Source organism: Esox lucius, chromosome 24, assembly GCF_011004845.1.
Source record: "Esox lucius isolate fEsoLuc1 chromosome 24, fEsoLuc1.pri, whole genome shotgun sequence".
NCBI classification, from domain to species: Eukaryota; Metazoa; Chordata; class Actinopteri; order Esociformes; family Esocidae; genus Esox; species Esox lucius.
The window spans coordinates 23,755,791-23,782,406 of NC_047592.1; the positions used below are offsets into that span (position 1 = coordinate 23,755,791).

Below are 26,616 nucleotides of genomic sequence, written 5' to 3' on the forward strand. Positions count from 1 at the left end.
TTGTACTTCCCGCAGAATGAAAACACTTGAATGTTCCATTCAGAAGAAAACACTCCTACACAGGAAAATAGCAAAATCACTGCCAAAACCAATTCCATTGGGATCTCGCGTCCCATCCAGGGACCACTGAGGATTGACGCTGATTAGCTTCAGAGGCAAGCAGTAGTGTGAAGTAGTGTGGTAAAATTGTTGCTTTCTAGTTCTTCTGTGCTATTTCAAGGAGAACAACAATGCCGCTTGAGAGCTGCGGTACCAAGCTAGCGCCAAATTGAACAACATTAATGTGACTAATTGTATGAAAGCTCTTTGGTTAAACAAAGGATGTTCTACACTGTACTGTCATGAGTAATAATGGATTTTAATTTTATTTCCTTCTTCTGATTGCTTGGCTCCCACTAGTCATTCAGATAATGTAAATGAGAGAGAGACAATGTAACAACATCAAAATAGATAAAAAGTCTAAAATACAATCAATAATTATATTTTTTTGGTATTCTGACAAACACTAACCACACACACACATTAACACACACAAAGCTTGAATAAAGTTTACATGTTAAAACTTTATTCAAGCCCACAAGTCAAATCGTAATGTGCATCGGAGGCATCAGCTTAGATAACTGGACCCCCGTAGCCAACAGAGGCATACTGTCTGTGGCCTCCCCACAACAGGTTCACCTGGGTATTGGGAACACTGGAGAACAAATCATCAACAACAGTAAATCAGCTTCACCTTAAAAAACAATGCCTCAGAAACAAAAGCAGAAGATTATGCACTAAAGAATTCTGAGCTTCCAACCAACCTTTAATGTACAATATGACTATAATGAACAATATGAGACATAATCAATAAGGCACATATACGGTATATGATCAAAATACCAAGGCTAAGTGCAGTTCTTAGGGATGATGAGACAAGAAGTCACTTGCTGATCATTTATCACAAGATATACATTGTATTAGAAAAACATTGTATTTTCATATAATGTAGTGTTACCAGTATCTATGCCTTCAAAGTCTTTCAATGAATTTACTGGCACAACATCCAGATATGTCTTGGTAAAATGTTATGAGACAGGTACAATGCAATAGTGAGACACACATAACACATCGTATCTGAATCACCTTTTACTTCAGTACTGACTAAACAATAATGAACAGTGTTGACCAGACAGCCACTTCATGTACAGTACTTAGACACAGACAAGCATATTCATACAAACACACACATGCAGAAGAAAATACACACAGAAGACACTAATGAAGCCACATAGCAACAGTGATGTGTTTATCGCCTTAGGGTTTATGGATGGAATTCAGCTGGCAAGGCCTTGTAGAGTTCAGCCTAATGTGGTTTGTTGTGCCTGTGCTTGCGCATGTGTGAGAAAGCAAGAGATAACGTGTCTGTGTGTGAGAGATGGACTCATGGGTCTCCAATATGCTCTGTCAGTTACCCCCTTTTCAGCTCCACCCGCCTCAGTTATAAATAGATATGGTGATGAGTCATGAAAAGGGGGAGGCGTGTATTTTCATACAGATTTCTGCAAGGGTAAATATTAAAGAATCAGTGATCTGGTGTTGGAAAATTAAATAATGCTTTCCTGTAATGCCCCCCAAAAATCGATTTGATACTTAATGTTACTGTGCGTTGTGATTACATGGCAAAAACAGTTCATTCAGTGGGCAGAACAAGTATTTGATACACTGCTGATTTTGCAGGTTTTCCCACTTACTAAGCAAGTAGAAGTCTGTAATTTTATCATAGGTACTCTTCAACTGTGAATCTAAAAACAAAAATCTAGAAAATCACATTGTATGATTTTTAAGTAATTAATTTACATGTTATTGCATGACATAAGTATGTACAGCAAATGTACAGCTCTGTGAAGTAGTGGTTAACGAAACAGCCTTTCACGTATGTGACCCGGGTTCCAATCTCAAGAGGGCAATCACGATCAACCCTTTCTATTGCGGGCCGGCTGAACTAGGCTTGGCTGGTTTCTTGTTCATAGTGACCGGTAAATATGGGAAATTGGCCTGTGTGTTACCTACAGTGGACATAAAAAGTATACACACCCCTGTTAAAATGCCAGATTTCTCTTCAGCTGGAACCGGGACCTTAGTTAGGGGGGAGGGAATTAAGATCAGTACCAAATACCAGGCAATTGTGGCACAAAACCTTAAGGCATCCGTTAGAAAGCTGAAGATGAAGTTCACCTTTCAGTACGACAACGACCCAAAGCACACATCCAAATCCACAAAAGCATGGCTTCACCAGAAGAAGACTAATGTTTTGGAATGGCCCAGCCAGAGCCCAGACCTGAATCCAATTGAACATCTGTGGGTGATCTGAAGAGGGCTGTGCACATGAGAGGTCCTCGCAATCTGACAGATTTGACCAGGTTATTGTGAGTTTTTTATTTTTCCCCCTCAAAGATTTCAGTTTGTTTTTCAATTTAATTGTTCACGTTATAGGTCACATTAAAGGTGGAAAAAGTTCTGACATGATTCATCTTTGTCTCATTCTTTTACATCACAAGAACCTGGCATTTTAACAGGGGTGTGTAGATTTTTTATATCCACTATATATGACCCAGTGAAACAGGAAGTCATGGCTTAACAAGTGTTCCAAATCACTCAGATGAACTTAAAAACTTAAAATGGGAATATACACTCACCAAAAGGATTATTAGGAACACCATACTAATACTGTGTTTGACCCCCTTTCACCTTCAGAACTGCCTTTATTCTACGTGGCATTGATTCAACAAGGTGCTGAAAGCATTCTTTAGAAATGTTGGCCCATATTGATAGGATAGCATCTTGAAGTTGATGGAGATTTGTGGGGTGGACATCCAGGGCACGAAGCTCCCGTTCCACCACATCCCAAAGATGCTCTATTGGGTTGAGATCTGGTGACTGTGGGGGCCATTTCAGTACAGTGTACTCATTGTCATGTTCAAGAAAACAATTGATTTGAGCTTTGGGACATGGTGCATTATCCTGTTGGAAGTAGCCATCAGAGGATGGGTACATGGTGGTCATAAAGGGATGGACATGGTCAGAAACAATGCTCAGGTAGGCCGAAGGCATTTAAACGATGCCCAATTGGCACTAAGGGGCCTAAAGTGTGCCAAGAAAACATCCCCCACACCATTACACCACCACCAGCAGCCTGCACAGTGGTAACAAGGCATGATGGATCCATGTTCTCATTCTGTTTACGCCAAATTCTGACTCTACCATCTGAATGTCTCAACAGAAATCGAGACTCATCAGACCAGGCAACATTCTTCCAGTCTTCAACTGTCCAATTTTGGTGAGCTCGTGCAAATTGTAGCCTCTTGTAGTGGAGATGAGTGGTACCCGGTGGGGTCTTCTGCTGTTGTAGCCCATCCGCCTCAAGGTTGTGCGTGTTGTGGTTTCACAAATGCTTTGCTGCATACCTCGGTTGTAACGAGTGGTTATTTCAGTCAAAGTTGCTCTTCTATCAGCTTGAATCAGTCGGCCCATTCTCCTCTGACCTCTAGCATCAACAAGGCATTTTCGCCCACAGGACTGCCACATAATGTATGTTTTTCCCTTTTCACACCATTCTTTGTAAACCCTAGAAATGGTTGTGCGTGAAAATCCCAGTAACTGAGCAGATTGTGAAATACTCAGACCGGCCAGTCTGGCACCAACAACCATGCCACGCTCAAAATTGCTTAAATCACCTTTCTTTCCCATTCTGACATTCAGTTTGGAGTTCAGGAGATTGTCTTGACCAGGACCACACTCCTAAATGCATTGAAGCAACTGCCATGTGATTGGTTGATTAGATAATTGCATTAATGAGAAATTTAACAGGTGTTCCTAATAATCCTTTAGGTGAGTGTACTGTACTTCAGTTAGATTTTACCCATAATAATTTGTAGGAGGGCCAATAATTGTGGCACATGTTTTGGAGAAAAATATGTTATTTCACTTTTTTTTTTTTTTACCTACATTAAGGTTTAGAGTGATGTGAAAATGTTTTATGAAAGACTGAGAGGACAAACAGCAAATACTTTCCACAGCTGGTTTTTCTCATATTTACCAATGTTAGCTGAGGTCACCGTTCGATACATGAAATAGGCTTCTACTAAGGGCATGTGCCCTCTGACTCCGTCTCTGAATCGATCAATTCAATTAGAAATGACCTGTATCCGTCCGGCAGGCGGTCCTAGATGGGACCACTGCTGTGATACACCAGTACAAGTGTTTCCATTACAGTAGTACACAGGCACAGTTTCAAATTGTGTCCCTCACACCAGTACCCATCGTTGCTTCTCAACCGGCGCCCTAGTCCCCACAAAGTGCTCAAAAGCCCTATGGGCCCTAGTGAAAAGAAGTGCACCAAAGAGGGAGTAGGGTGACATTTAGGGGCGAATGCTTTTCCTTTGCTTTAGTCTCTGAAAGGCAGTTGTATAGAGCAGCACTCAGTCACACACTGAGACAGACTTTTCCACCACTCTGTTTCCAGATGAGTGACGTTGGGCTGGTTTCAACAAAGAACAGGCTTGCCGGAAATTGTAGAGAATCACTGTGAACTGAAAAGGCCTTTCTATTGCAGAGATTAATTGGCTTACTTGTTTTATGCCCTTCTTTCTTGCGGTATATTGAAGAAAAGCGTTTTTTACTGATGTTATCTAGCTGAATGTACTGTAATTGATAAGCCGCTGTTTAAAGACTTCGGGGAGTGCAGACTGACTGCTCAAAAGTAAAACAAAGGACAACAATCAGTGAAATAGAATTAAAATAATGACTGCATATTGAAACCAACATTTGGCAATATTAGGCTATACTATTTGATAATTGAGAAACACAGTCATAAAATGTATCTTTCCATAGCACAGAATGAGGAGGAGCAGGTAATCACACATCCATGAGTTGAGCACATGAAGCTAAGGGTTTGCATAAGCATTGCAATTGAGACTAAGGTTAAACCAGGATGAGGACAAGAAGATTCCCTCTCTCAAGGATATATCTTCTAAATGTCTGTCCAGTTGTAGCTCCAATGCTGTCTGGGGGGGAGAGAAGAGGTATTGCAGGTGGATTGAGGGATGGATTAAAACAGAGAAGGAGGGAGAAATGGGGATGGAAGGAGAAAATAAGAGTGGGAGAGAGGAAGATGGACCAAGAGGGGAGGAACCAAACCTACCAGTTGGCTGTCTCTGTGTCCCAGTATAACAGTGCTACCTGCCATGGCTGCTGACCTGTAAAATAAGGATTACAAAGAAGGGAGTGAAATGGTGTCATTTATTCATTTTTATGTAGTTACTCTTGAACTGAGCTCATGATGAGGCAATTATGAGTCACTTCCTTCAAGATGGCTACATGTTTTAATCTGACTGCAGCTTAGAACAGTACACACTGCGTGTATAATATATACAGTAAACTCCAAGTAATTAGTGACACATTATGATTTTCATGCCCTGTATTCCAGGACTTTGAAATTGATACAATGACTATCGCATTAGTTTTAGACGATCTCCGCAGCAAATGCGACGTAGATGATACATTTTGCACAAGAAGAGAAATCAGTCACCCTCCCTCACTGACTACCTTGCTGACTCTAAACATCCCTCTTGCATCACTCTGGTACATGTTAAAATTTGCCTCATCTGTCCTTTTTCCAATACTTTTTTCCAGAACTCTGCAAGCTCTTTTCTGTACTTTTAAATCCATCCTGCTTTGAGGCTTACTTCTGTTTTTGTTCCCTGAAGTCCATTCCCTGTCGTTCATCTGAAGTTGTCTGTGGATGGTAGTGGCATCTCTGATCAAATGGATCTAAATAACCAGTGTCATGACGACCAGACTGGCTAGCAATGATGTCTTTGTTCGTCGTGTTGTCAGACACCAGCAGCATACTCCAAATAACTCAAGGGGGTGGAGACATGTCCAACTAGGAAATTTCAGTTTGGCATTTTAATTTTATTTCACAATAAATATATAAAATGCCCGGTAGGGCAGGAGGGTAAAACAGAAACCTTCCATTTTGGGAGCTGTAGGTAACTCCTACAGGAGATGCAAGAGAAAGGTCAAGGAAGAAAGAAAAGGAGAACAAGAACAGTCAGTTGGTTTGAATACATAAGTTGTTAATTACCCAGTCCCATTGCAACTTGGCAACATCTTCCTTTTGCTTCTATTGTAATTTAAAAATGTATCTCCTATTTTAAAACACACATGAGATAATAGAAGACAGTAAAGGTTATACTGGGATGCCTACATTTTCTTTGTCAATTAGTAGAACATTTGACATCTAACTTATTAAATCTTGGAAAAATTACTTTGGTGAGTAAAACACTAACGCTACCTTCCGAGCAATTCACTTATTTTAGGTTCAAATGCTTGCCAATTTTGGTGTTCTGTTATTTATGTAAAGAGAAACCTTAAGGCTTCAAAATCATGTTTATTGATTTCCCCTGTGTCGTGTTTAGTCAGGCCACCTATGTCTCGTTTGCTTCTCTGTTTAGTCTCCACGGTTTCCTGTGTCTTTGTTGATCATTGTTTCGGGTGACGTGTGTTTTTGAAGTCTGGTCTTGAGTGAAGTTTGTTGAGTTTGTCTACCATCTCTGGGCCTGTATCCGCATCGTTACATGTCTAGCAAACATATTGGAAACAATGAGAAACCTGCAGCTGTGATGCTTTCTAGATAGGAATTGCATTTTGAATTCATACCGGGTTTGGCTTTAGACCACATGACAACACCATGACTGCTGCTACAATGGTCTCAAATGACATGTATTGTATGGATAAAAAACATTGTGCTGCCCTTTTTATTGATTTATATAAGGCTTTTGATACTGTGGATCACTATGTGCTTGTTCTGAGGCATCTATTTGCATCTTCAATTGGCCTAATCAATTTTTGCAGATGCCACTATTGTGTATGGTATTGTCCCCACAGCCAAATGAGACCCTCATTGAGCTTCAATTAACCTTTATAGCTACGCAGAATGCCTTTGATGAACTGAAACTGGTACTCAATGCAGGAAAAAACAAGTATGTTATTTTCCATGTGAGAATATATCTGATGATTTATGCATTTGTACATTGGGTGGTGCCTATATTCCTGTGTTCATACATAGACCTGGGCATCTGGATTTACTTCAAAATGCATGTTGATGAGTAGGTTAAAAAATAATTAAGAGTTAAGTAAATAGTTAATGTAATGTCACCTACCCAGGTTGTTACTGTAAATGAGGTCAACTCATCTGGTTAAATACAGAATAAATAAATAATTAAAAAAACTTTTGGCCATATTTTCCCTCCAGGTATATAAGCTCTTCATAAGTAGCACGCAAGCTACTATACCTAGTACTAGTAAGCTACCCATAATATATCACTCTCCGGTGTGGCACGACTGCCAAGCTAGTTAGCTGCTATCTCGTTAGCTCCTACGCTAAACATAGGAAGCTCTGGCTGTCCTACACCACTACCTTAGGCACGTATGTATACATCAATCATTTGTTCCTCAGTTATCGTTACACCTTAGTTTTTGAAAACAGCAATCCCAAACAAAAACATGTAGCTGGACAGTTGTTGTATAGTTCACCAGTAAGGCAATATATTTGTAAACATGTTTCTGCTATTGCCCTTGTAGCAGTGTTGTAGTGTTTAGTTCAGGGTTAACCTAGTCCCGTAGTATGTAAACCACCATTGTGTTTTTACAGCATGGTGTGGTTTGCCGCACCATTGACAAATTGATTTATCTAAGCAAAAACAAGTAATGTACTGATATACTGTACAAGTCCGCACCACGGTGGATCTGATTGCTTTCAAAATCGTGGTTAATGTTTACTTCACCGTCCGAATCACTATCTTCGGCTGAGGACAGCAGAGCTGGGAAAATCATTCTTCTCCCGCTCCAATTCATTGTCCAAATTGTCTGCTACTCGACTACGTTCATTCTTTTAGACAAATGACAATGTTGTTTGATGAGTTTGCCTCATAATACATTTTGGAAGTAACGTTAAGCCCACGAAAATGAAATTTTACCTCGTGTAAAAAAACGGATTATTCTGGCAAGCATAAGTTTGACTGAAATTAAGTAAAATTCGGTTCTGAATGACTAGCCAATCACAGCAATTTCTAACGTCCGCCTGGTGCACAATCATTCCTCACTGGTCGTTTTAAAAATTATTAACGTGCGATTGGCTTTAGTATGCTACTTCTTGCATGCTTTGTCTACAACCCTGTTTCCAAAGAAGTTGGGACGCTGTGTAAATGATGTGCAAATCAGATATCCATCCCTACTTTTTTAGAAATGGGGTTGGACTACAAAAACTATGTATATTGCATATATAGGCATCAGTAAGAAGTGAGTATATGCTATGCCCGCTGACAAAACTGCGTATACCCTCCACTACACCACTGCCTTGTAGACGCTGGAGGGAGGAATTTACTCATTTCTCCTATAAAATCTTAAATTAAATTACAAGCAGTTTGCTAAAATGTTAATAAAAGGGGTAAGTTAAGTGCAGTTAAGTTGTCGACCTCTATTTCTGTTTTTATTTAGATTTTTGTTGAAGTGTTGGGCAGACTTTACCTTAACATTTTTCAAATGGATAACAAACACTAATGATGATTTTGTTAATAAACACTTATTTTTGAATCCTCACATTTTGGCCTTCCTTTGTATGCTACTCATGTGTACATAATCTAAACAAACACAGTAAAAATTTATGAAATTCCAAGTTTGAAAGCAAGTAGATTTGGTGGTAAACAATATTCAGGGCGCTGTTTTGAAACCGGTGGCCAGAAATCCCAGAATGCATCTTTAATATTTCATCCTGACCGTTAACCATAATATTACTGTAATCCTGACACCTAACCATTATTGTGCAGGGGCTGTCTTCTCTTAATTCATGGTTTTCCATTACATTATATTTTAGCTTAGTACGGAAAGCATAATCAGTATGTAGTAAATTAGTGTTAGAATGTAGATTATTTGAGTTTAATATATATTGAATAGCAGTGCTTTCTACATGACTACATGATGATCGTTATGTGAAGAGTTGTATGTAGGGTTTAAAAAAAAGGTTGAATAAAATAGAGGTGTATGTGAAAACTGGCAAAAGTGGTTATGGTTTGGTTTGAATGGTATTCCTTCAGGAATTTAGCTAAATGGTTTTCTGTATATTGTCCATAGAACACATTTTTGTGTGTTTGCGAAAGTGAAAAACTGTAGCAACAGCAATTCTCCATATCCCGGGCTTTGGGAAGATATCAAGTGGTCTTATATCTCCCTCTAGTGGTCATAGTTAAGAGCAGGCACATTTTAGGCGTCCGTTGAGGGACATGCATAGCTTGTTATAAGATCCGAGATGGGACAGTATTGTAACGTGTTGAGTCTTTTGTAATATTTTTCCACTGACCGGAATTGAAGTCCAATGTGTTTCGTAGAAAAGTTTTTAAAAAGCTATATTTTGTATTTTTTAGAAATGTAAACGTTTAACCTGGTATATTTGGGGGTGAAGCTCGCTAGAGTAATAATAACCAATACGCTTTAATAGTTTATTTTCAACATTAGCATTTTTGTTATTTAGTATCCAGAGCAATTTCCAATTAGTGGAATCAACGAAAGTACATGAATAACGATGTATTACATTCATAACAAGTATATATATTCCTACTGAAAATGTTGAGGTAAAGGAAGATTCTTGCAAAAGCAGAAAAAAATACAAAAAACAGTTAAATTTCAGTTACATTTCAGTTAAATACAATACATAGGAAAATGGTCTGGTATAGTTGACCCTAGGTATATTGATTTCTAGGAAATGTTATAATTGTAATTTATCTTTTTTGCCCATAACGGATTAATATTAGTACAAAATAAAAATATGAAACTATATGCTTGAAGGGATCATTGAGGATTTCAGCATTTAGGCCCTTATCTACTCATTATGATGAAATTGTGGAAACCAGTTTCTTATCTCTGCATACAGTTTAGAATTTAGTTGCATTTATCCATTAGCAAAATTGCTTATAGTGATAACAAAATGCCTGGAAGTGTATTGAAACAGCAAGCATATTTTTGCTAGACATTCAGTCATTGTGCTAACGCTAGTCAGCATTGGTTAGCAAAACTACAATAAACGACTAAAAGAAATAAGTTCATGTGACTGGAGAAGTAAATTAACAATTTCATTGCCAAAATCCGGAACTATCCTTTTTAGTAAAGTTTATGAATTTTTAAAATCATATTACATTATTGTTGCAACATATTACAGAAATACAGATATTGCTTCATAATCTAGGCCTCTTGCCTCTTGGAATTACATTAAAAAGGATTGAGGCTACAGAAATTGCAACCACAAATCCACAGATATACAAACAATAATTTCAACAGATTTTCTATTGCAATTATTTTCCATTCATTACATTGTTCAACACAATAATACAACAGTTTGCTATACCAGCTCTATTGACTACTTTAAGAACATGTATCCCCTCACAGTCTATTCCCCAATAGGACAATGAGCTGGTATAGTTTGATTGTATTGATGGGTAACTAACCTAGAGAGGTCAAGGTTATTTAATACATAAACAAGACATAATTCAACCCAACACACAAACACATGCAAACGCACCACAAATACACACACACTCACACAACCTCCCTTATGTGTCCAACACCAAATCCTCTTACTGTGTCCCAGGATCAGGAGCATGCATAGGGAATGGATCAGTTTCATGCGTTGGTTTCTCGCTTCCTTCCTGAGTGGGTTGCTGTTCTGCTTCTGCTTCCATGTGATGTTCTAGATCTGTTGCTGATTGAGGTTCTAATTTCAGAACCGGTTCTTCTGGTTCTTTAATCTGTGATCCCCGATGTTCCCCGAGAAGGGAGTAGACCTGATTATGATGATGCGTATCTTCATTATTATTATAATTTCATTTAGCTTTACAGGAGCCGAGACCTGACCTTTACTCATATATTCATGTTCTCTGCGCCTTAGCCCAAACCCTAATATCAATATAACTCTAACTTTAGCCAAAGTAACCTTACTATTATGCTTAAACCTAACCTAGCCCTAACACCCAACCCTAAACCTAACCAGTAATGCGTATATCTGAAAGTAAGCCCAATTCATACACTTAAGCTGAAGATAAAATGTTCCTTAGTAGGGACTGGCCAGAAAACCTTGTGGGTTTTACATGTACACATAGATATGGATCACACATACATGCAGTATTTACAGTGGATAATCAATAAATAATAACCTATTGAAAGAAAGGTGTACCTTTTGTGGCCCTGGCCCTTCCCCTTGCTTTGATCTTTGGTGCTGTGGGTCCTGCTGTGTTGAGGAGCCCCAAGCCCTAGTCGCCCCGTTGTAGGCCTTCCACAGCCGTCCATACAGCAGGTCTAGCTTAATCTTAGCATACAGCTTTGAGGGGTCGAAACCCTGGGGCTGGGTGACAGGAGGTGGAGGCAAGGGGGCGTGATGGGGCTGCTCCTCTGTGATCCTCTGCATTGTAGACAGAGGAGTGGGAAGGATGTGATGTAAATGTATAAAATCAAGTGTAAATGTTTTGGTGGGTTTTACTGAAATAAATATAATAACCCAGGTACTCTATGATGTGTACGTAGGTTATATAGAGTGCTGCTTGTATCAGTTCATTGACTCAGTTATCTAGGCCTGATCATGCTCTATTATGTAAATATCACGTAAACACCAAACACCAAACCAAAAGTTATTTTTCAAACAAGCGTAATAAATGTCATGCTAACACTGTGCCTGACTAACTCCCCCTGCTTCCTCTGTCTGTGAGAATAAAGCAATGCAAGAGACCTCAAAACAAATTCACCAGTGTGTGTCTCTGCTTCCTATTGCATGTGAAGGTGTGAGAGAGGATAAGAGAGACTGTGAGAAACAGCTGAGCGATGGCCAAACATCTCACCACATGTTCGTCATTCACAGTGAACAACAGGAAACCATGGCGATATCCTCTGTGACTAGGGCCCGTTTGGTTATTGTGGCAACTTGGGTCACTATGGTAACCGAGGTCACTAGCCATAGAGGGAGCCAACAGGTTATATCTACAACTCTAGAAAGGCATTTGGAGTGAGACGGACGTTGGGCCGGTGTCTGCAGTTTTAAAAGAACAATGCATTTTGCAGTGGATTATTTTTGGTTACATCAGGGATTTTTCTCTTTGGACATTGGGTCACAATTGCCCTGCAATGCTTCTCAACATTTCTAGGTGGAGAGGTAATTTTCCATTGTTGTGCAAGATGATATTCACCTCTGTGTCTGTGTGTTGATCTGTTAGACAAGTCTCCACCTTGAATACCCGCCTCCTGGAAAAATAAAGAAGTCTTTATTTCCCCTTAAGACAGTTGACATTTAGTTATTTACCATATCCTCTGATACAAGTTAAGTTATTTGAGATACATTTTAAATATGTAGGACTTCAGAGGTTTTTGGAAAGGGGGATTAACAATTTTCACATTGTTACAACAATTAATGTGGAAGTTCACCCATTTTATACATGTGGTCTTTTTTTCAGTATTTCTGTATTGGTAGGTGATCAGTATATTTGTTTATTAACATTACTATTTTATAGAGAGAATTGGATAACAATGAGGAAAAGGTTGGCATGGCTACTGCAATGCATAACTACATTACATTATGAAAATGAAAGCATGCATCAAAAAACGCTCTAAACGTACTCATTTTACATCAGAATATTATTTTGGATAATGTTTCTGCATTCAAATTTATTTATTTATTCATTCTGCCATCAACCTATGTTTTGCTGTGGAATTTAGTAAATAAATAAATTCAGAGCAGAGACATTTCATTTGGTTTTGTTTGTTTTTGACCATTTTCTAATATGCATACAAAAAACATCGCTATTCTCCTAAGAGATGTCTGGATCAGTGTCATATTTTGTTTCACACCTGATAAGCTTTGCGCACAAAGAAATGTTTTGTACGCTAAGAGATATACCATTAACTCTGAATGTGTATTAAAGGCAAGCTTGATCTGAAAAATTAAGAGTCATGTTTTGTTGATTTCACAAAGCCCCAATGTTAAAGCAAACATGCCAAAATATTTTTTTTGTGTAGTTGCTGTTACAGATATATTGAGTGGTGAACCCCTCCCTATCCTCACTTCTGACAGACCCATCCTCTCTTGAATAATCATTTAATACAAATCATGTTCCTGACCTGTTGCCAATTGCCCTACTTAGTTGTGTGATATTCTATCAGGCTTAGATTTTTAGCATTACCCAACTTTTCCAGTCTTTTGTTGCCTCTGTCCACATTTTTGGAAACGTGTTGCTGGCATCAAATTCAAAGTGGGCTTATATTTTTCATGAAACAAAAAAATTTCTCAGTTTCAACATTTGATATGTTGTCGTTGTACTATTTTCTATTGAATATAGGGTTTAAAGGATTTGCACGTCATTGCATTCTGTTTATGTTTACATTTTACGCAGCGTCACAACTTTTTGGAAACAGGGTTGTGTAAGCATGATAAACACTCAATATACAGAACGTGTTGTTTACTTAATAGTGCTGTTATTTAGGTGAACATCCATGTTAACGTGTCGTTTACCCATGAGTGCTGTTATTTAGGTGAACATCCATGTTAACGTGTCGTTTACCCATGAGTACTGTTATTTAGGTGAACATCCATGTTAACGTGTCGTTTACCCATGACTACTGTTATTTAGGTGAACATCCATGTTAACGTGTCGTTTACCCATGAGTGCTGTTATTTAGGTGAACATCCATGTTAACGTGTCGTTTACCCATGAGTGCTGTTATTTAGGTGAACATCCATGTTAACGTGTCGTTTACCCATGAGTGCTGTTATTTAGGTGAACATCCATGTTAACGTGTCGTTTACCCATGAGTGCTGTTATTTAGGTGAACATCCATGTTAACGTGTCGTTTACCCATGAGTGCTGTTATTTAGGTGAACATCCATGTTAACGTGTCGTTTACCCATGAGTGCTGTTATTTAGGTGAACATCCATGTTAACGTGTCGTTTACCCACGAGTGCTGTTATTTAGGTGAACATTCATGTTAACGTGTCGTTTACCCATGAGTGCTGTTATTTAGGTGAACATCCATGCGTCAGGGGGCTACATCTCCACTCAGCAAACAAAATGGCAAAAAGAGCACAATTTTAGATCTTGCTTGTAATTACTACAGACCGGCACAGAACACCACATGGGCATGATCAATGTTGGTGTTACAGAAGAGTTTTAAAATAGTGCAGATTTCTTTCTTTAAATAGTATATGTAGCATGTTGTCTGATTACCATTATGTTAGGGAGACGGTGTCTATGTCAGTGCTGGAGCTTGTGGAGCAGCTGAATACAAAGAAACTCGATACTACCCCTAAAGTCTAATTTACTCGTTCTAGATGTCCTGTTTTTTGAAGGCAAATGTATCCTTGCTCACATTAATTGGCACATTAATTAGGTGAGCTATGGTACATCTACCCTTATTTAAAAAAATATTTTGTAATGTTGGAGTGAAAGTAAATATACATTTGCTGAAATGCCAATATACTTTCATTAAAAGAGCTCATCTGCCTGAGTCAAAACATGGTGGAATCACCTTTGGCAGCAATCACACCTGTGAGTTTTTGCATTTAAAGGCAGAGAAAGAGAGGGTTTGGTTTACTGGTAGGTAGGTACCTTCCACAGCAGTGTCTGCAGCAGTACTTCCAGCAGAAGTAGAGAGAGAGGGAGACACTGAAGAAACAGATGGTGCAGCCGCCTACCAGCAGGGCCCACTGAACCACTGGCCTATTTTCATGAACATCTTCTGACTCCTGGGCTTCCACTGTAGAGGGAGACAGACAGCAAGACAGAGAGAGAGAGAGAGAGAGACCAAAATAGTTAAGTTATGTATGTAAAACACACGTTTAATTCTTGACCCACGTCATATTGCTGGCGAGTATAGGGTCACCCAGACCCTTGTAAACACTGTGTTAATCTATAGACTTCAAACCTTAATGTCAAATTAGCATAGTGTTTTCTGCATCTGTTGATATGTCTGTGAGGGTGACAGGAGGTTGCCGCAGGGTCCAATCCAATATAAACGTCTGCACTCTGAATTCTTTGCGATATAGACTATTGGGACCCACTGTGAAAGCCAGAGATACAGCTCCGGAAAAAAACAAGAGACCACGCACCTTTTTCTTTCCCTTCCAAAAATGTTTTAAAAGGTTTTGAGTGAGGAACAGAAGGGTTAAATTTAGAGACCACTGCAAATTTAACGCTTCTGTCCCTCACTCAAATCTTTCCTTTTAAACTTTTTTGGAAAGGAAAGAATAAGGTGCAGCAGTCTCTTAATTATTCCGGGGCTGTCCATTATGGTGTTCACAAGGTGAGGGATGCTCTTGGTTTGCTCTACAGTCCTCACAAACCAAATCTTTAGATTTTCTTATGACGGCAATCAGATTTGTTGAAAGGTATGGAGTTATTCTGCAAACAGTAAAATCCAAGTATTTGGGCAATGACAATTTTTTTTCAGCTCTATATTGCAACACTTATTGAAGTTATAAAATTACTAATGGGTTTAAGTGCCGACTAACAGCTTCAATTTGAGGATATTTTCATCCATAATGGTCGTGCAACATGGAAAAGACTGGATATTTTGTACGTATTTCCAGTTGTAAGTTACCAGAAGTATTTGGACCATTGACTCAACAGCAGTTTCTTATGAGGCAGGTTTGTTTGCGGTCTGCTGCTGGTGACTGATAACACAGGGACCAAATAAGTCAAGCTGGCCAGCTTGGTACTAATAATTCAAAATAAATTGATCAGAGACATAGCCAAAACATAAGCTTGGTCAAAATCAATACAAAAAATAAATTAATACAATGGTGAACTTAGCAGTGGCAAAAGATCTGGTGGACCAAGAAAAGGTGATATGGTGGATGACTGAAGAATACTTTCACTGAAGATAAAACCCTAAACAACAGTCCAGCAGATCAGGAAGTGAAAGTCTAGCTTACACAAAAAGGTCCACCGAAATAACTTAAAGACTCCACCACAACATTTAAATAACTAGTAAGCCACAACAACAGACTGCCCCATTTACAGTTAACTAAAATGTATGCAAAAGAACCTGTAGACATCTGAGAAAAGCATTGTGGATAGATGAGAATTTAATATTAGTATGTATTGGAGTAATGGAATAATTAAAATGTGAAGAAAAAAAGAACTGTTCATTATCCAAAACAAACCACCTCATCTACGAAGAGGTAGTGTTATGTCTTGGGCATATATAGATGCCACAGAACTGGTTTTATTTATCTATATGATGTGACTGCTGGTGGCATCATCAGGGTGAATTGTATGCACAGAAACATCTTACCAGCTCAGATACAACCAAATGCCTCTAAACTCTATTTTGCCCAAACACATTGCCAAAGCGTGTTTCAGGGCCAAAAGTGACTTTTCTTGACTTGCCAAGTCCAACTGAGCTTTCCTTTACATGCTTGAAGACATGACAGTAGGCCAAAAAAGCAGGATCTGAAAGTGTGAGTTACTGACTTTAGGATCTGAAAGATCTGAAAGATCTGAGTAACTGTGAGTTACTGACTTTAGCTAATCATTGCATGCAACATAATTGTAACCATATTACACATGACTACTTTATTGCATATAATTATAATCAACCATCTGTCCAAATATATTGGAACACTAAAATAGGGGGACTAAGTATAAAACATGCTGAAATTCCCAAATGGTGCATCCAATATAGATGAAAATACCCTCAAATTAAAGCTGATTGGAATTCAGTAAACTCATGACCGCAACAATGTTTTTCAAATTTGGAAAAGAAAATGGTAAAACGTTTAAATGGGATGCTAAACATAAATGCTGAGCTAGCATATAAATCAAATAAGTGGAGGGAAAAACCAAATGTTTACCTCATTTAGCCAATGCTTACATACAACCCTGTTTCCAAAAAAGTTGGGACACTGGGTTAAATGTAACAGAATACAATGATGTGCACATTTCAAAAAAGCTAGGACTGGGGCAGCAAAAGACTGGAAACATTGTGTAATGATAAAAAACGAACCCTTGTGGAATATCACACCGCTAATTAGGTCAATTGGCAACAGGTCAGTAACATAATTGGGTATTAAAAGATCATTCCAGAAAGGATGGGCCCGTCAGAAGTGAGGATAGGGAGGGGTTCATTACTCTGTGAAAGACTGTGCAGGCAAATAGTACCATAATTCAAGAATAACGTATCACTAAATAAAATTGAAAGTTTGGGGATCTCATCATTTACGGTACATAATATCATTAAAGGATTCAGAGAATCCAGAGAAATCTCTGTATGCAAGGGACAAGGCCAAAAACCAATATTAGATGGCTGTGATCTTCGGGCCCTCACTGCATTAAAAGCAGACACGCTTCTGTAGTGGAAATAACTGCATGGACTCAGGAACACTTCCGAAAAACCATTGTCTGTAAACACAGTACGTCGCTGCATCCACAAATACAAGTTAAAACTTGACCATGCAAAGCAAAAACTATATACAGAAAGGTCAGGAACTAATTGGTCACTGACACAAGTTTTGTTATTTTGGCTGTTTACTAAAATAGATTCAAGTTACAGTTAAATAATGAATATGGCCTTAAAGTGCAGTCTCTCAGTTTTAATGTGAGACACGTACATCCAAATTGGAGGGAGGGTTTAGGAATTACAGCTCTTTAATATGTAGCCCCCTCTTTTTCAAGAGACCAAAAGTAATTGGACAGTTGACTCAAAAGCTGTTTCATGGACAGGTGTGGGACATTCCTTTGTTATTTATATAGATGATTCCATGTGTGGTGTTCGCATTTGAAACTGGTGCTTTGAACCCACAACATGCGGTCAAACACTGAGTGTGTCCATACAAGTAAAGATCTTTGTAATGGTGACAGGTAAAAGGCCAGTACAGAGAAGTAGCAATATAAAATTATTTCAACAGGTCGTAAGAAGTCAGCTCTTGTCATTTATGGAAACAAATTAGTTCTTAACACTTGCTCATTCAACAGTTTACACTCAACAGGCAACCTAAAGTTAAAAAGCAGTATACTTAAATTGTTGTACTTTTGGACAAAACATAGTGTAGAAATAGTTAAATGAGTGAAATAACGCAGTTGTTTTAAAATGTTGTGTACTTGTATATCATTTAAATCAAATAATTGTATCAATTTTAACATACTGAAATATATTTATTACATTATATGGTTTCAAAATGATTTGAAAGTGGAACAAAATTTGTTCCGAAATAATATTTTTATTGTTTACGTGTGTGTGGCTGTTTACCATGACAACAAAGGAAAAATAAAATAAGGAGTCATTGAATGAAAGCTTAAATAAATAAGCTGGTTGAGGATTCAGATTCACAAGAAGTTTGGTGTTGTATTGCAATGTTCAAGCAGCAATGTCAGCTGAACAATGGCAAGATCCTTGTTTGGATATAATAATGTAAACAAAATAGTGTCCACAAATTTATTTGCACTTTGTGCACACTGCTGCATCAGACAGATTCTCTGTTGGCATTCATCTGCCTTGCGCTTTGACATTATAGCGACTTGACTCAACTCCATCATTTGACTGGACTCAAATCCGTTGGAGCAAATTACGTTAAAGGTGTTAAATAAATAAAAGAGCAGAGATGACACAGTTTTATAGTTGTATAGAAAATGTCAACAACATGTTAACATGGATGTTCACCTAAATCACAGCACTCATGGGTGAACAACACGTTAACATGGATGTTTACCTAAATAACAGCACTCATGGGTGAACAACACGTTAACATGGATGTTCACCTAAATAACAGCACTCATGGGTGAACAACACGTTAACATGGATGTTTACCTAAATAACAGCACTCATGGGTGAACAACACGTTAACATGGATGTTCACCTAAATAACAGCACTCATGGGTGAACAACACGTTAACATGGATGTTCACCTAAATAACAGCACTCATGGGTGAACATCACGTTAACATGGATGTTCACCTAAATAACAGCACTCATGGGTGAACAACATGTTAACATGGACATTTCGGGGTTCATTTGTCGTATTTTACGTTTCATAATATGCCAAATGTTTTCTACTGGAGACAGTTCTGGACTGTAAGCAGGCCAGTTCAGCGTGCTCATACCATCACAGATGCTGGCTTTGAACTGTATACTGATAACAAGCCGGATGGTCCCTCTCCTTTTTAGTCTGGAGGATGCGGCGTCCATGATTACCAAAAATAATTTCATATTTGTCAGACCACAGGTCAGTTTTCCACTTCGCCTCAGTCCAGCCGCACCTTCTGCACCCCCGATAGCTACACACCAGGGCCCGCAGGGGGTGGGGGGCCCATGCTTGGCCTCTATCATAATTATTATTATTATTTTTTATTTCATGTTGTTCTATGTGGTTATCACAGTCAGACGTCGGCTTTGAGGTTTATCAACGCCACGCTCAGCTGTACATGCGTAAATACCGCATCTTTTTGTCCCGAGGAGAGGGGGCTGTAAGGACAGCATGCACCCCGGTCCGGCATCATTATGCTATGCCAGTGAATATGGCCCACCACTATTTCATAACCTTTTGAATTTATATTTTTGTCATTATTAAGGGAACTGAATAACCAGTTCGTAATAGCAATAAGGCATCTGGCGGGGTCTGTAGCGTCTTGCCCATTCACCATGTCTTAGCGCTTTGTCCAGGCACGTGTTGTGCTTAATAAAGAATTTCCCCAGTACTTGGCTGTGTTCACCAGATGAGGGAAGTTCATATTATGACCTAAATTAACTCCCTTCACCTCGTAATTTAGGTCTTTCAATGACACCTTGAAAACTATGCACTTTTAGCATATTATTGGTCACACAATAACATTTCGGTATGGTTTCCGAGAAAACAAAAGGTGGCTTATCTAACACTGGCTCCACTTACCCCACTCCCCTCTGTCTGCACACTTCTCCAGCCTTCCTGCAGGAAAGGTATGAAATATACAGCAGAACTGGCTGTCCTCATACATAGCGTCACCTGTCAGGTGCACGGTGGAACTGTGGTCAAAGACATCACCCTGGATCTTCACGGTCTTGTTGTACTCTCTGGCCAAGTGGATACCTAAATCATTTTAAATCAAAAGATTTTTGAATTTGTATTATCATTACTGCTATAATTCTCAATATTGTTGTTGTTATTATTTAGTACAGTATACTGTGTAAAAGTCTTCCCCGATTCAATCACCAAAATTGCCCTTTTGTCCCATTTGCATGTATCCCCAAATGTGATTTCCACACTGTCTATATAAAAAGTGATGCAATAAAATAAAACATATTAGTACCGTATTCAGGATGGAAGGTACCCAGTTTCACTCTGGTGGTGGTGTGGTTCAAACTTTTGATCATCTCCCAGTTGATCTGGGTAACGTTGTTGTTCTTTTCCACAATGCGACAGGTGATAGACAGGCGGTCTCCATCTCGGACACGATAGACAGAGATCCTACAGTTAACAATGCCTGTGCGAAATAGAAAGTCAAATTTTTTTTTCATTGTTGTGTGAGGACTAGCAAAAAAAAATTACTTGACATTGAACTGAAACAACCTTTTGGTATAATCATGCACTACTGAAATATGAAAACAAACGCATTCAGATGTTTATACAGCAAATATGTTGTAATCAGATGAAATACACAACTGTTCAAAAGTTTGGGGTCACTGGGACATTTCCTTCTTTTCCATTAAAACATACATTAGTAAGTGTGGATAGGAAAAATATCCAAATGATCAGGAGATTTAGTCATTGTCAAGGTTAGAAATAATAATTTTTGGTTTAAATAATAATTGTGCCCTTCAAAATTAGCTTTTGTCAAAGAATCCTCAATTTTCAGCAATTATAGCCTTGGAGACCTTTAGCCATTCCAGTTGTCAGTTTGTTGGGGTAATCTGAAAATATTTCACCGCATGTTTCCTGAAGCACCATCCACAAGTTGGATTGGCTTGATGGACACTTCTTACACTACTTAAGGTCAAACTGCTTCTACGAAATCTCAATAGGGTTGACATCTAGTGACTTTGCTGGCCACTCCATTATAGTCTTACAGAATTAGAATTATAGAATTCTAATTCTGAATGCTGCCTGCTTCTTCCCTAAATAATTCTTGAATAGTTTGGAGCTGGGCTTTTGGTCATTGTCCTGTTGTAGGAGGAAATTGGCTCCAATCAAGCAATGTGCACAGGGTATGGTATAGCTTTGCAAAATGTTGTGATAGCCTTCCTTCTTCAAGATCCCTTGTACCCTGCACAAATCTCCCACTTTACCACCACCAAAGCACCCCCAGACCATCACATTGCCTCCACCATGCTTGACAGATGGTGTCAAGCACTCCTCCATCATCTTTACATTTGGTCTGTGTCTCAAAAATGTTCTTCATTGTGATCCTCAAACCTCAAACTTTGATTTGTTTGTCCATAACACTTTTTTCCAATCTTATTCTTCTTTGCAACTCTGCGTAGAGCTAGCATCCAGAGTCACCTCTTCACTGTTGATGTTGAGACTTGTGTTTTGTGGGTACTATTTAATGAAGCTGCCAGTTGAGGACCTGTGAGGTGTCTGTTTCTCAAACTAGACATTTGTCCTCTTGCTAAGTTGTGCGTCAGGGCCTCCCACTTCTCTTTCTATTCTAGTTAGAGACAGTTTGCGCTGTTCTGTGAAGGGAGTTGTACACAGCATTGTATGAGATATTCAGTTTGTGGGCATTTTTCTCACATGGAGTAGCCTTCATTTCACAGAACAAGAATATATTGATGACTTTTAAAAGTTAATTTCTGTCCATTTTGAGCCATTAAATTGAACCTACACTTGCTGATGCACCAAACACTGAACTAGCCTGAAGAAGGCCAGTTATATTGCTTATTTAATCAGCACAACAGTTGCAAAAGGGTTTTCTAATTATCAATTAGCCTTTCAAATGAATTAGCAAACAGAACTTGTTTGCAACACAAGACTGATGGTTGCTGATAATAGGCCTCTGTACAACTATGTAGATATTCCATAAAAAATAAGTAGTTTCCAGCTACAATAGTAATTTACAATATTATCAGTGTATACACTATATTCCTGATCAATTTGACATTATTATAATGGACAAAAAAGGTTTTCTTTCCAAGACAAGGAAATTCCTATGTGAACCCAGACTTGGATATCGACTGGATTTCTGTCACATTCAGCATGGTTTCCTATATGAAATAATGAGATCTTGCATGTATGACTTGATTTGCATATTGCAAAACACATCTGTGATTTTCAAGAACGGAAAAGACCAACACTGATCAACATTGGTGCGCAGAGTCAGTCTGCCTACCCAGATTAGTGGCCAAAAAAATAGAATCATCTTTACTGTCACTGAACAGTACAAGTACAGTATTACGGGCTAAGTTAGCACTAAGTATACCTGTGTTCATGTTGGCATGTGTTGATGTTCGTGCAAGGGATGTTGCAGAGTTGAACACCTACATTTTGTGATTTTGGGGCAAAACGCTTAGTTGACGTCTATAGGCAACAGGCCAATGATATAATATGACCTTGCATTGATGTCTACACACTGACATGAATCACACTACTACCCTCTTTTCTTCGTGCCATACTAATTGTAGTTTTGGATTCTTGTTACATATTCTTCAGAATGACTAAATGAAGCATATGTAACCCAATACAGGTTGCATTTGAGAAGTCTAGCCTGAACCAGAGAAGGTTAGGCCCATTGTTCACGTAGCACATACATTTTCAGCGGGTCTCAAGATGCTCTCCGAGACAAATTCAAGTAGTGAATGGGCGTCCACTGGGTACTTAAATAGGATGCTTAATTACAGTTCTGTTCCAATATTTGAGGTAACAAACTTGTGGCCTTGACATTACATTTCCAATATAGATTTTGGAATTTAATTAGCAAGTTACTTACAATCTGTACTTTATATATGAAACAGTCATCTACTGGGAAGATCTACTGTGAAATGCAACAGTTCTTATATCCTGTTCTAAATAAAAAATCTCTGCCTCAGCTGATTATCGATCATTCTTTTTGCAGCCCATTGAACCGCCACTGAGAATGACACAAATTCTCAAAAACATTTCCACCAATCCAACAGACACATCATGATAAAACATGTGCTCTTCAATGACTTCAACAGCTGAATTATTCAGATAATGTTAAACAACTCACCAAAAATTTAAAACATAGGTCTATAAAAATGCAGCATATGTATTATACTGATCTTTTTATGTATATATATATATATATATATATATATAATATATATATATATATATATATATATAATATATATATATATATATAATATATATATATATATATATATATATATATATATATATATATCCAAATATGTCCAATTAGCCCTTTTCTTTTCTGCTCAATGTTTGCAGCATTTCTTTGCAATGATTAAAGGAAGTAGGCTTAAGCAGTCTTCCATGACAAGGAACTCATAAAAAGAGTAGGCTAATAAGTTCTTAGTTTCGGGTTATTTTTAAGTAAACCAAAAATATCAGATAAATTTTTCCAAATGTCAAACAGCATTGACAGGAAATTATTAATATGAAGACACTGAAGGCCAATTGTATTATAATCTGTAATGAAAAACTAATGCGAATGAAAAATACATTAATAGTTGGCTGTGTAGTACTTATTAATTATTTATATTTTTTATGATATTTGGCCCCTATAGATGTACTGTTTGTATTATGTATTTTGATCATTTTGTATCTTGTCAGATCCTAATGAAAATCTGTTTTTTAAATAAAGGGAACCAACGTTAACAAAGAACATAAAACGCTCATACTTATTTCATTTATTTATGAATTGCTGGGTTATTAAGCTTGACTGCTCTTTAAAGGATTTGCCACAACATCTTACTTAGGTTTGGATCTAAAAAGGGAGTAGGCCATTCCAAATTGTAACATTGTTTGTTTTCAGCCATTGTGTTGTAGACTTGCTTGTGTAATTGTTGTCATTGACCCTTATAGTCAACTCACATTTGCCATGACATACCTGGAAGCATATGTCAATTCACCATGGTACATTTTCAGTGGACAGATGAGAAGGGAGCATGTATTGTCTGGAAAAAACAATTGCTGCATTCCACATTACTGCCCCCTCAACATTCAAGCATGGTGGTGGAAAAGGGATGTTTTCAGGAATGTTTGCTGCGACCAAGGACATAAAAACAATTCCCCGCTGAGTTCTGTTGTGTATCAGAGAATTCTAAAGGAGAATATAAGTGTCATCCGCTGATGAGATTAACTCAAGTGCACCTGTCTTGTGTAGCAAGACAATGATTCACAATACATCAGCATGTCTACATCAAAAACAAGAAACATTTAGAAATAATGTAATATGTCATGGATTTTGGGTAATCTAAACATTACATTATTTCTTACAGTTTCAGACAGGTCTGTAACAGATTACATTTGTAAAGTAACCTATCCATCCCTACATAGAAGCACACAAATCAACATATTTTGCATTAACCTTGCAATTCTGGCAGTTCTTCTCAGTATATGTTATTCTACCTTAAACTGTTAAACTAGGGTGTAGTACTGTATAACATGACTAATGCGACAAACACTTGGCTTCTTGAGGATCATAATGAAAATACATATTTTTTCCTCAAACAAAATGTATAACCATACATTTCTGTAGTGTTGAAGACATTTTATTCCACGAGAGCAGTATTTACTTTTGAACTACGTTTCAAAGAAGTCTGTCCGCCACGACAAGTTAGTTAACCCACCTGTTTGTAGCAGGGCAAGGATCAGAAGAGTGCCCACACAGCGTTTTCTCATCTCTCTGATTTCTGAAGCAAAGTTCAGTTGTCTTTTCCTCACTTCCTGTCGTTTTGCTATTATTTCGATTTATGAATTTTTTTTGGTTACCAACTCTGCTTTCACTCCATTGTACTTATTTTCATTTGTTCATTCTGTTTTTTCGAGGTGTAAATCTGTCTCCACACAGAGCCTGTCTCAGAGTCACTATTCTCAGCTTCCTTCTTCCGCACACTTTCGGCCTAACATCCTTTCATATTTCTTACCCTCAATCTCACTCTCTGTAGAGAATGGAACAGGAAGTGAAGTGAAAACGCTATAGGGCTGAGTTTGCCATATCTTAAACTTTTTTTATTTTACATACTTATGCTAATTGGTTACATGGGTTTTTCCACCACTTTCATCTTTGATACCACACACGCACACTAAAGCAATGAAGCCTAAAAAGGAGGTATTAAAGAATTATGAGCGCCTGAAAGGACCTCATAAAGAATCTGAAAACCATCATTACAATGCAGCTACACATCTCTTGATACAGAGTGGACCTCATTAAATGCGCCCGCCCATGGTCATCTAAATGATGATGCGTGCCAGTTGATTTTTGAAGAATATAACTAATTAATTTAATATTAATTGGCTGTGTTCACTTATAACAAACATGAACTAATGACTGTAGCTTTAATATAGGGTTCTAAGAGGAAACGGAACAGCTATTTTGCCGAATGAGGAGATAAAGGCAGCAGAAATGTGTGCGTGTGTGTGAGAGAGTTGGAGCGTGTGTACGCTGCCGCTCCTTTCTCCCACCGGACTCCTCCATTAAATTTCAATCACATGGATATCCAAACATGAGAAGAGGGGCCGCACATCAAAGCTCTTGCCAGCAGAGGGCAGAGCGGGCTGCATCACCACTAGCAGCAGTAGCATGTGTTCTCTATGGTTTGTCACAGCAGACACAGGTTCATTAAGTATTTTAAACCTTTTAAGTACGTTAAGTGTTCGTTGTGGACGGCCTGGACAGGGTTTGCCATTTTTGCCTTATTGTATTGCTGTAATACATCAAGCCAGGCGTGGTCTATCAAGCATGTCATAGTATTTGAAAGTATCCCGAATAGCAGAACCCAGGTTTTGACCACAGAGGTGATGCTAGTCGGTGCAAATTCACATGGAGTATTTATAGCTTTTCATAGCTCACTGCAGATTAGAGATTTAGATGCCTGCGGTCTTCCTATACACTGTGAATGTTTCCAGACAGCACCCTAACCCTATGTAGTGTTCTACTTATAACAGGAGCCATGTGGGCTGGTGTAGTGCACTACTAGGGAAAAGGGTGCCATTTTGGACCCTAGCCAGGTTGCATACTATGAGTGACGTTTGTTTTGGCCTTCAGTTCCTTGATGAGTTGTGTGTTCTCGGTACTTAGATTGATCAGATATTGAACTCTGTGTCAATGTGTTTTGGCGAGCTTGAATACGTGTATGTGCGTGCGTGTTTGTGGTTCATCAGGCTGCTAATGAGCTTACGGGCCAGGGCGCCGCAACCAATCACGTTGCAAGGCCAGGGTGTCAAGGTTACATAACGACAAGGTGGACGGTTGAAGTGATGGACAGAGGTGCGGGTGTCTGTTCTGGAGCCGACGTTGCGCCCTACGTTCCCGCAAACGTTTCGTTTCCGTTGTTCTTGTTGCGGTGAAAAAGATGGTGTAGTGTTTTCCTACATAGTGTCTCAGAGTGCTGAAGTGCTGTCCTAGGATCAGTATTGCCTTTTG

General features: G+C 38.5%; 1 protein-coding gene across 2 annotated transcripts; it reads right to left on the bottom strand.

Annotated features, from left to right (window-relative positions):
- Positions 1-9,551: 9,551 nt before the first annotated feature.
- si:ch211-196f2.6 lies at positions 9,552-25,129 on the bottom strand. 2 transcript variants are annotated; one of them, XM_010905656.5, is made up of 7 exons: positions 24,821-25,129; positions 20,356-20,529; positions 19,959-20,135; positions 14,683-14,830; positions 12,270-12,324; positions 11,267-11,491; positions 9,552-10,841 (listed from the first exon to the last, which is right to left on the bottom strand). In XM_010905656.5, exons 1-7 carry the CDS (start codon positions 24,870-24,872, stop codon positions 10,671-10,673), a joined length of 1,002 nt encoding a protein of 333 aa, XP_010903958.2. In that variant the 5' UTR covers positions 24,873-25,129; the 3' UTR covers positions 9,552-10,670. The 2 variants fall into 2 exon arrangements, with proteins under 2 accessions (XP_010903958.2, XP_010903957.2); XM_010905655.5 differs by having other exon boundaries at positions 9,552-10,877.
- Positions 25,130-26,616: the final 1,487 nt, after the last annotated feature.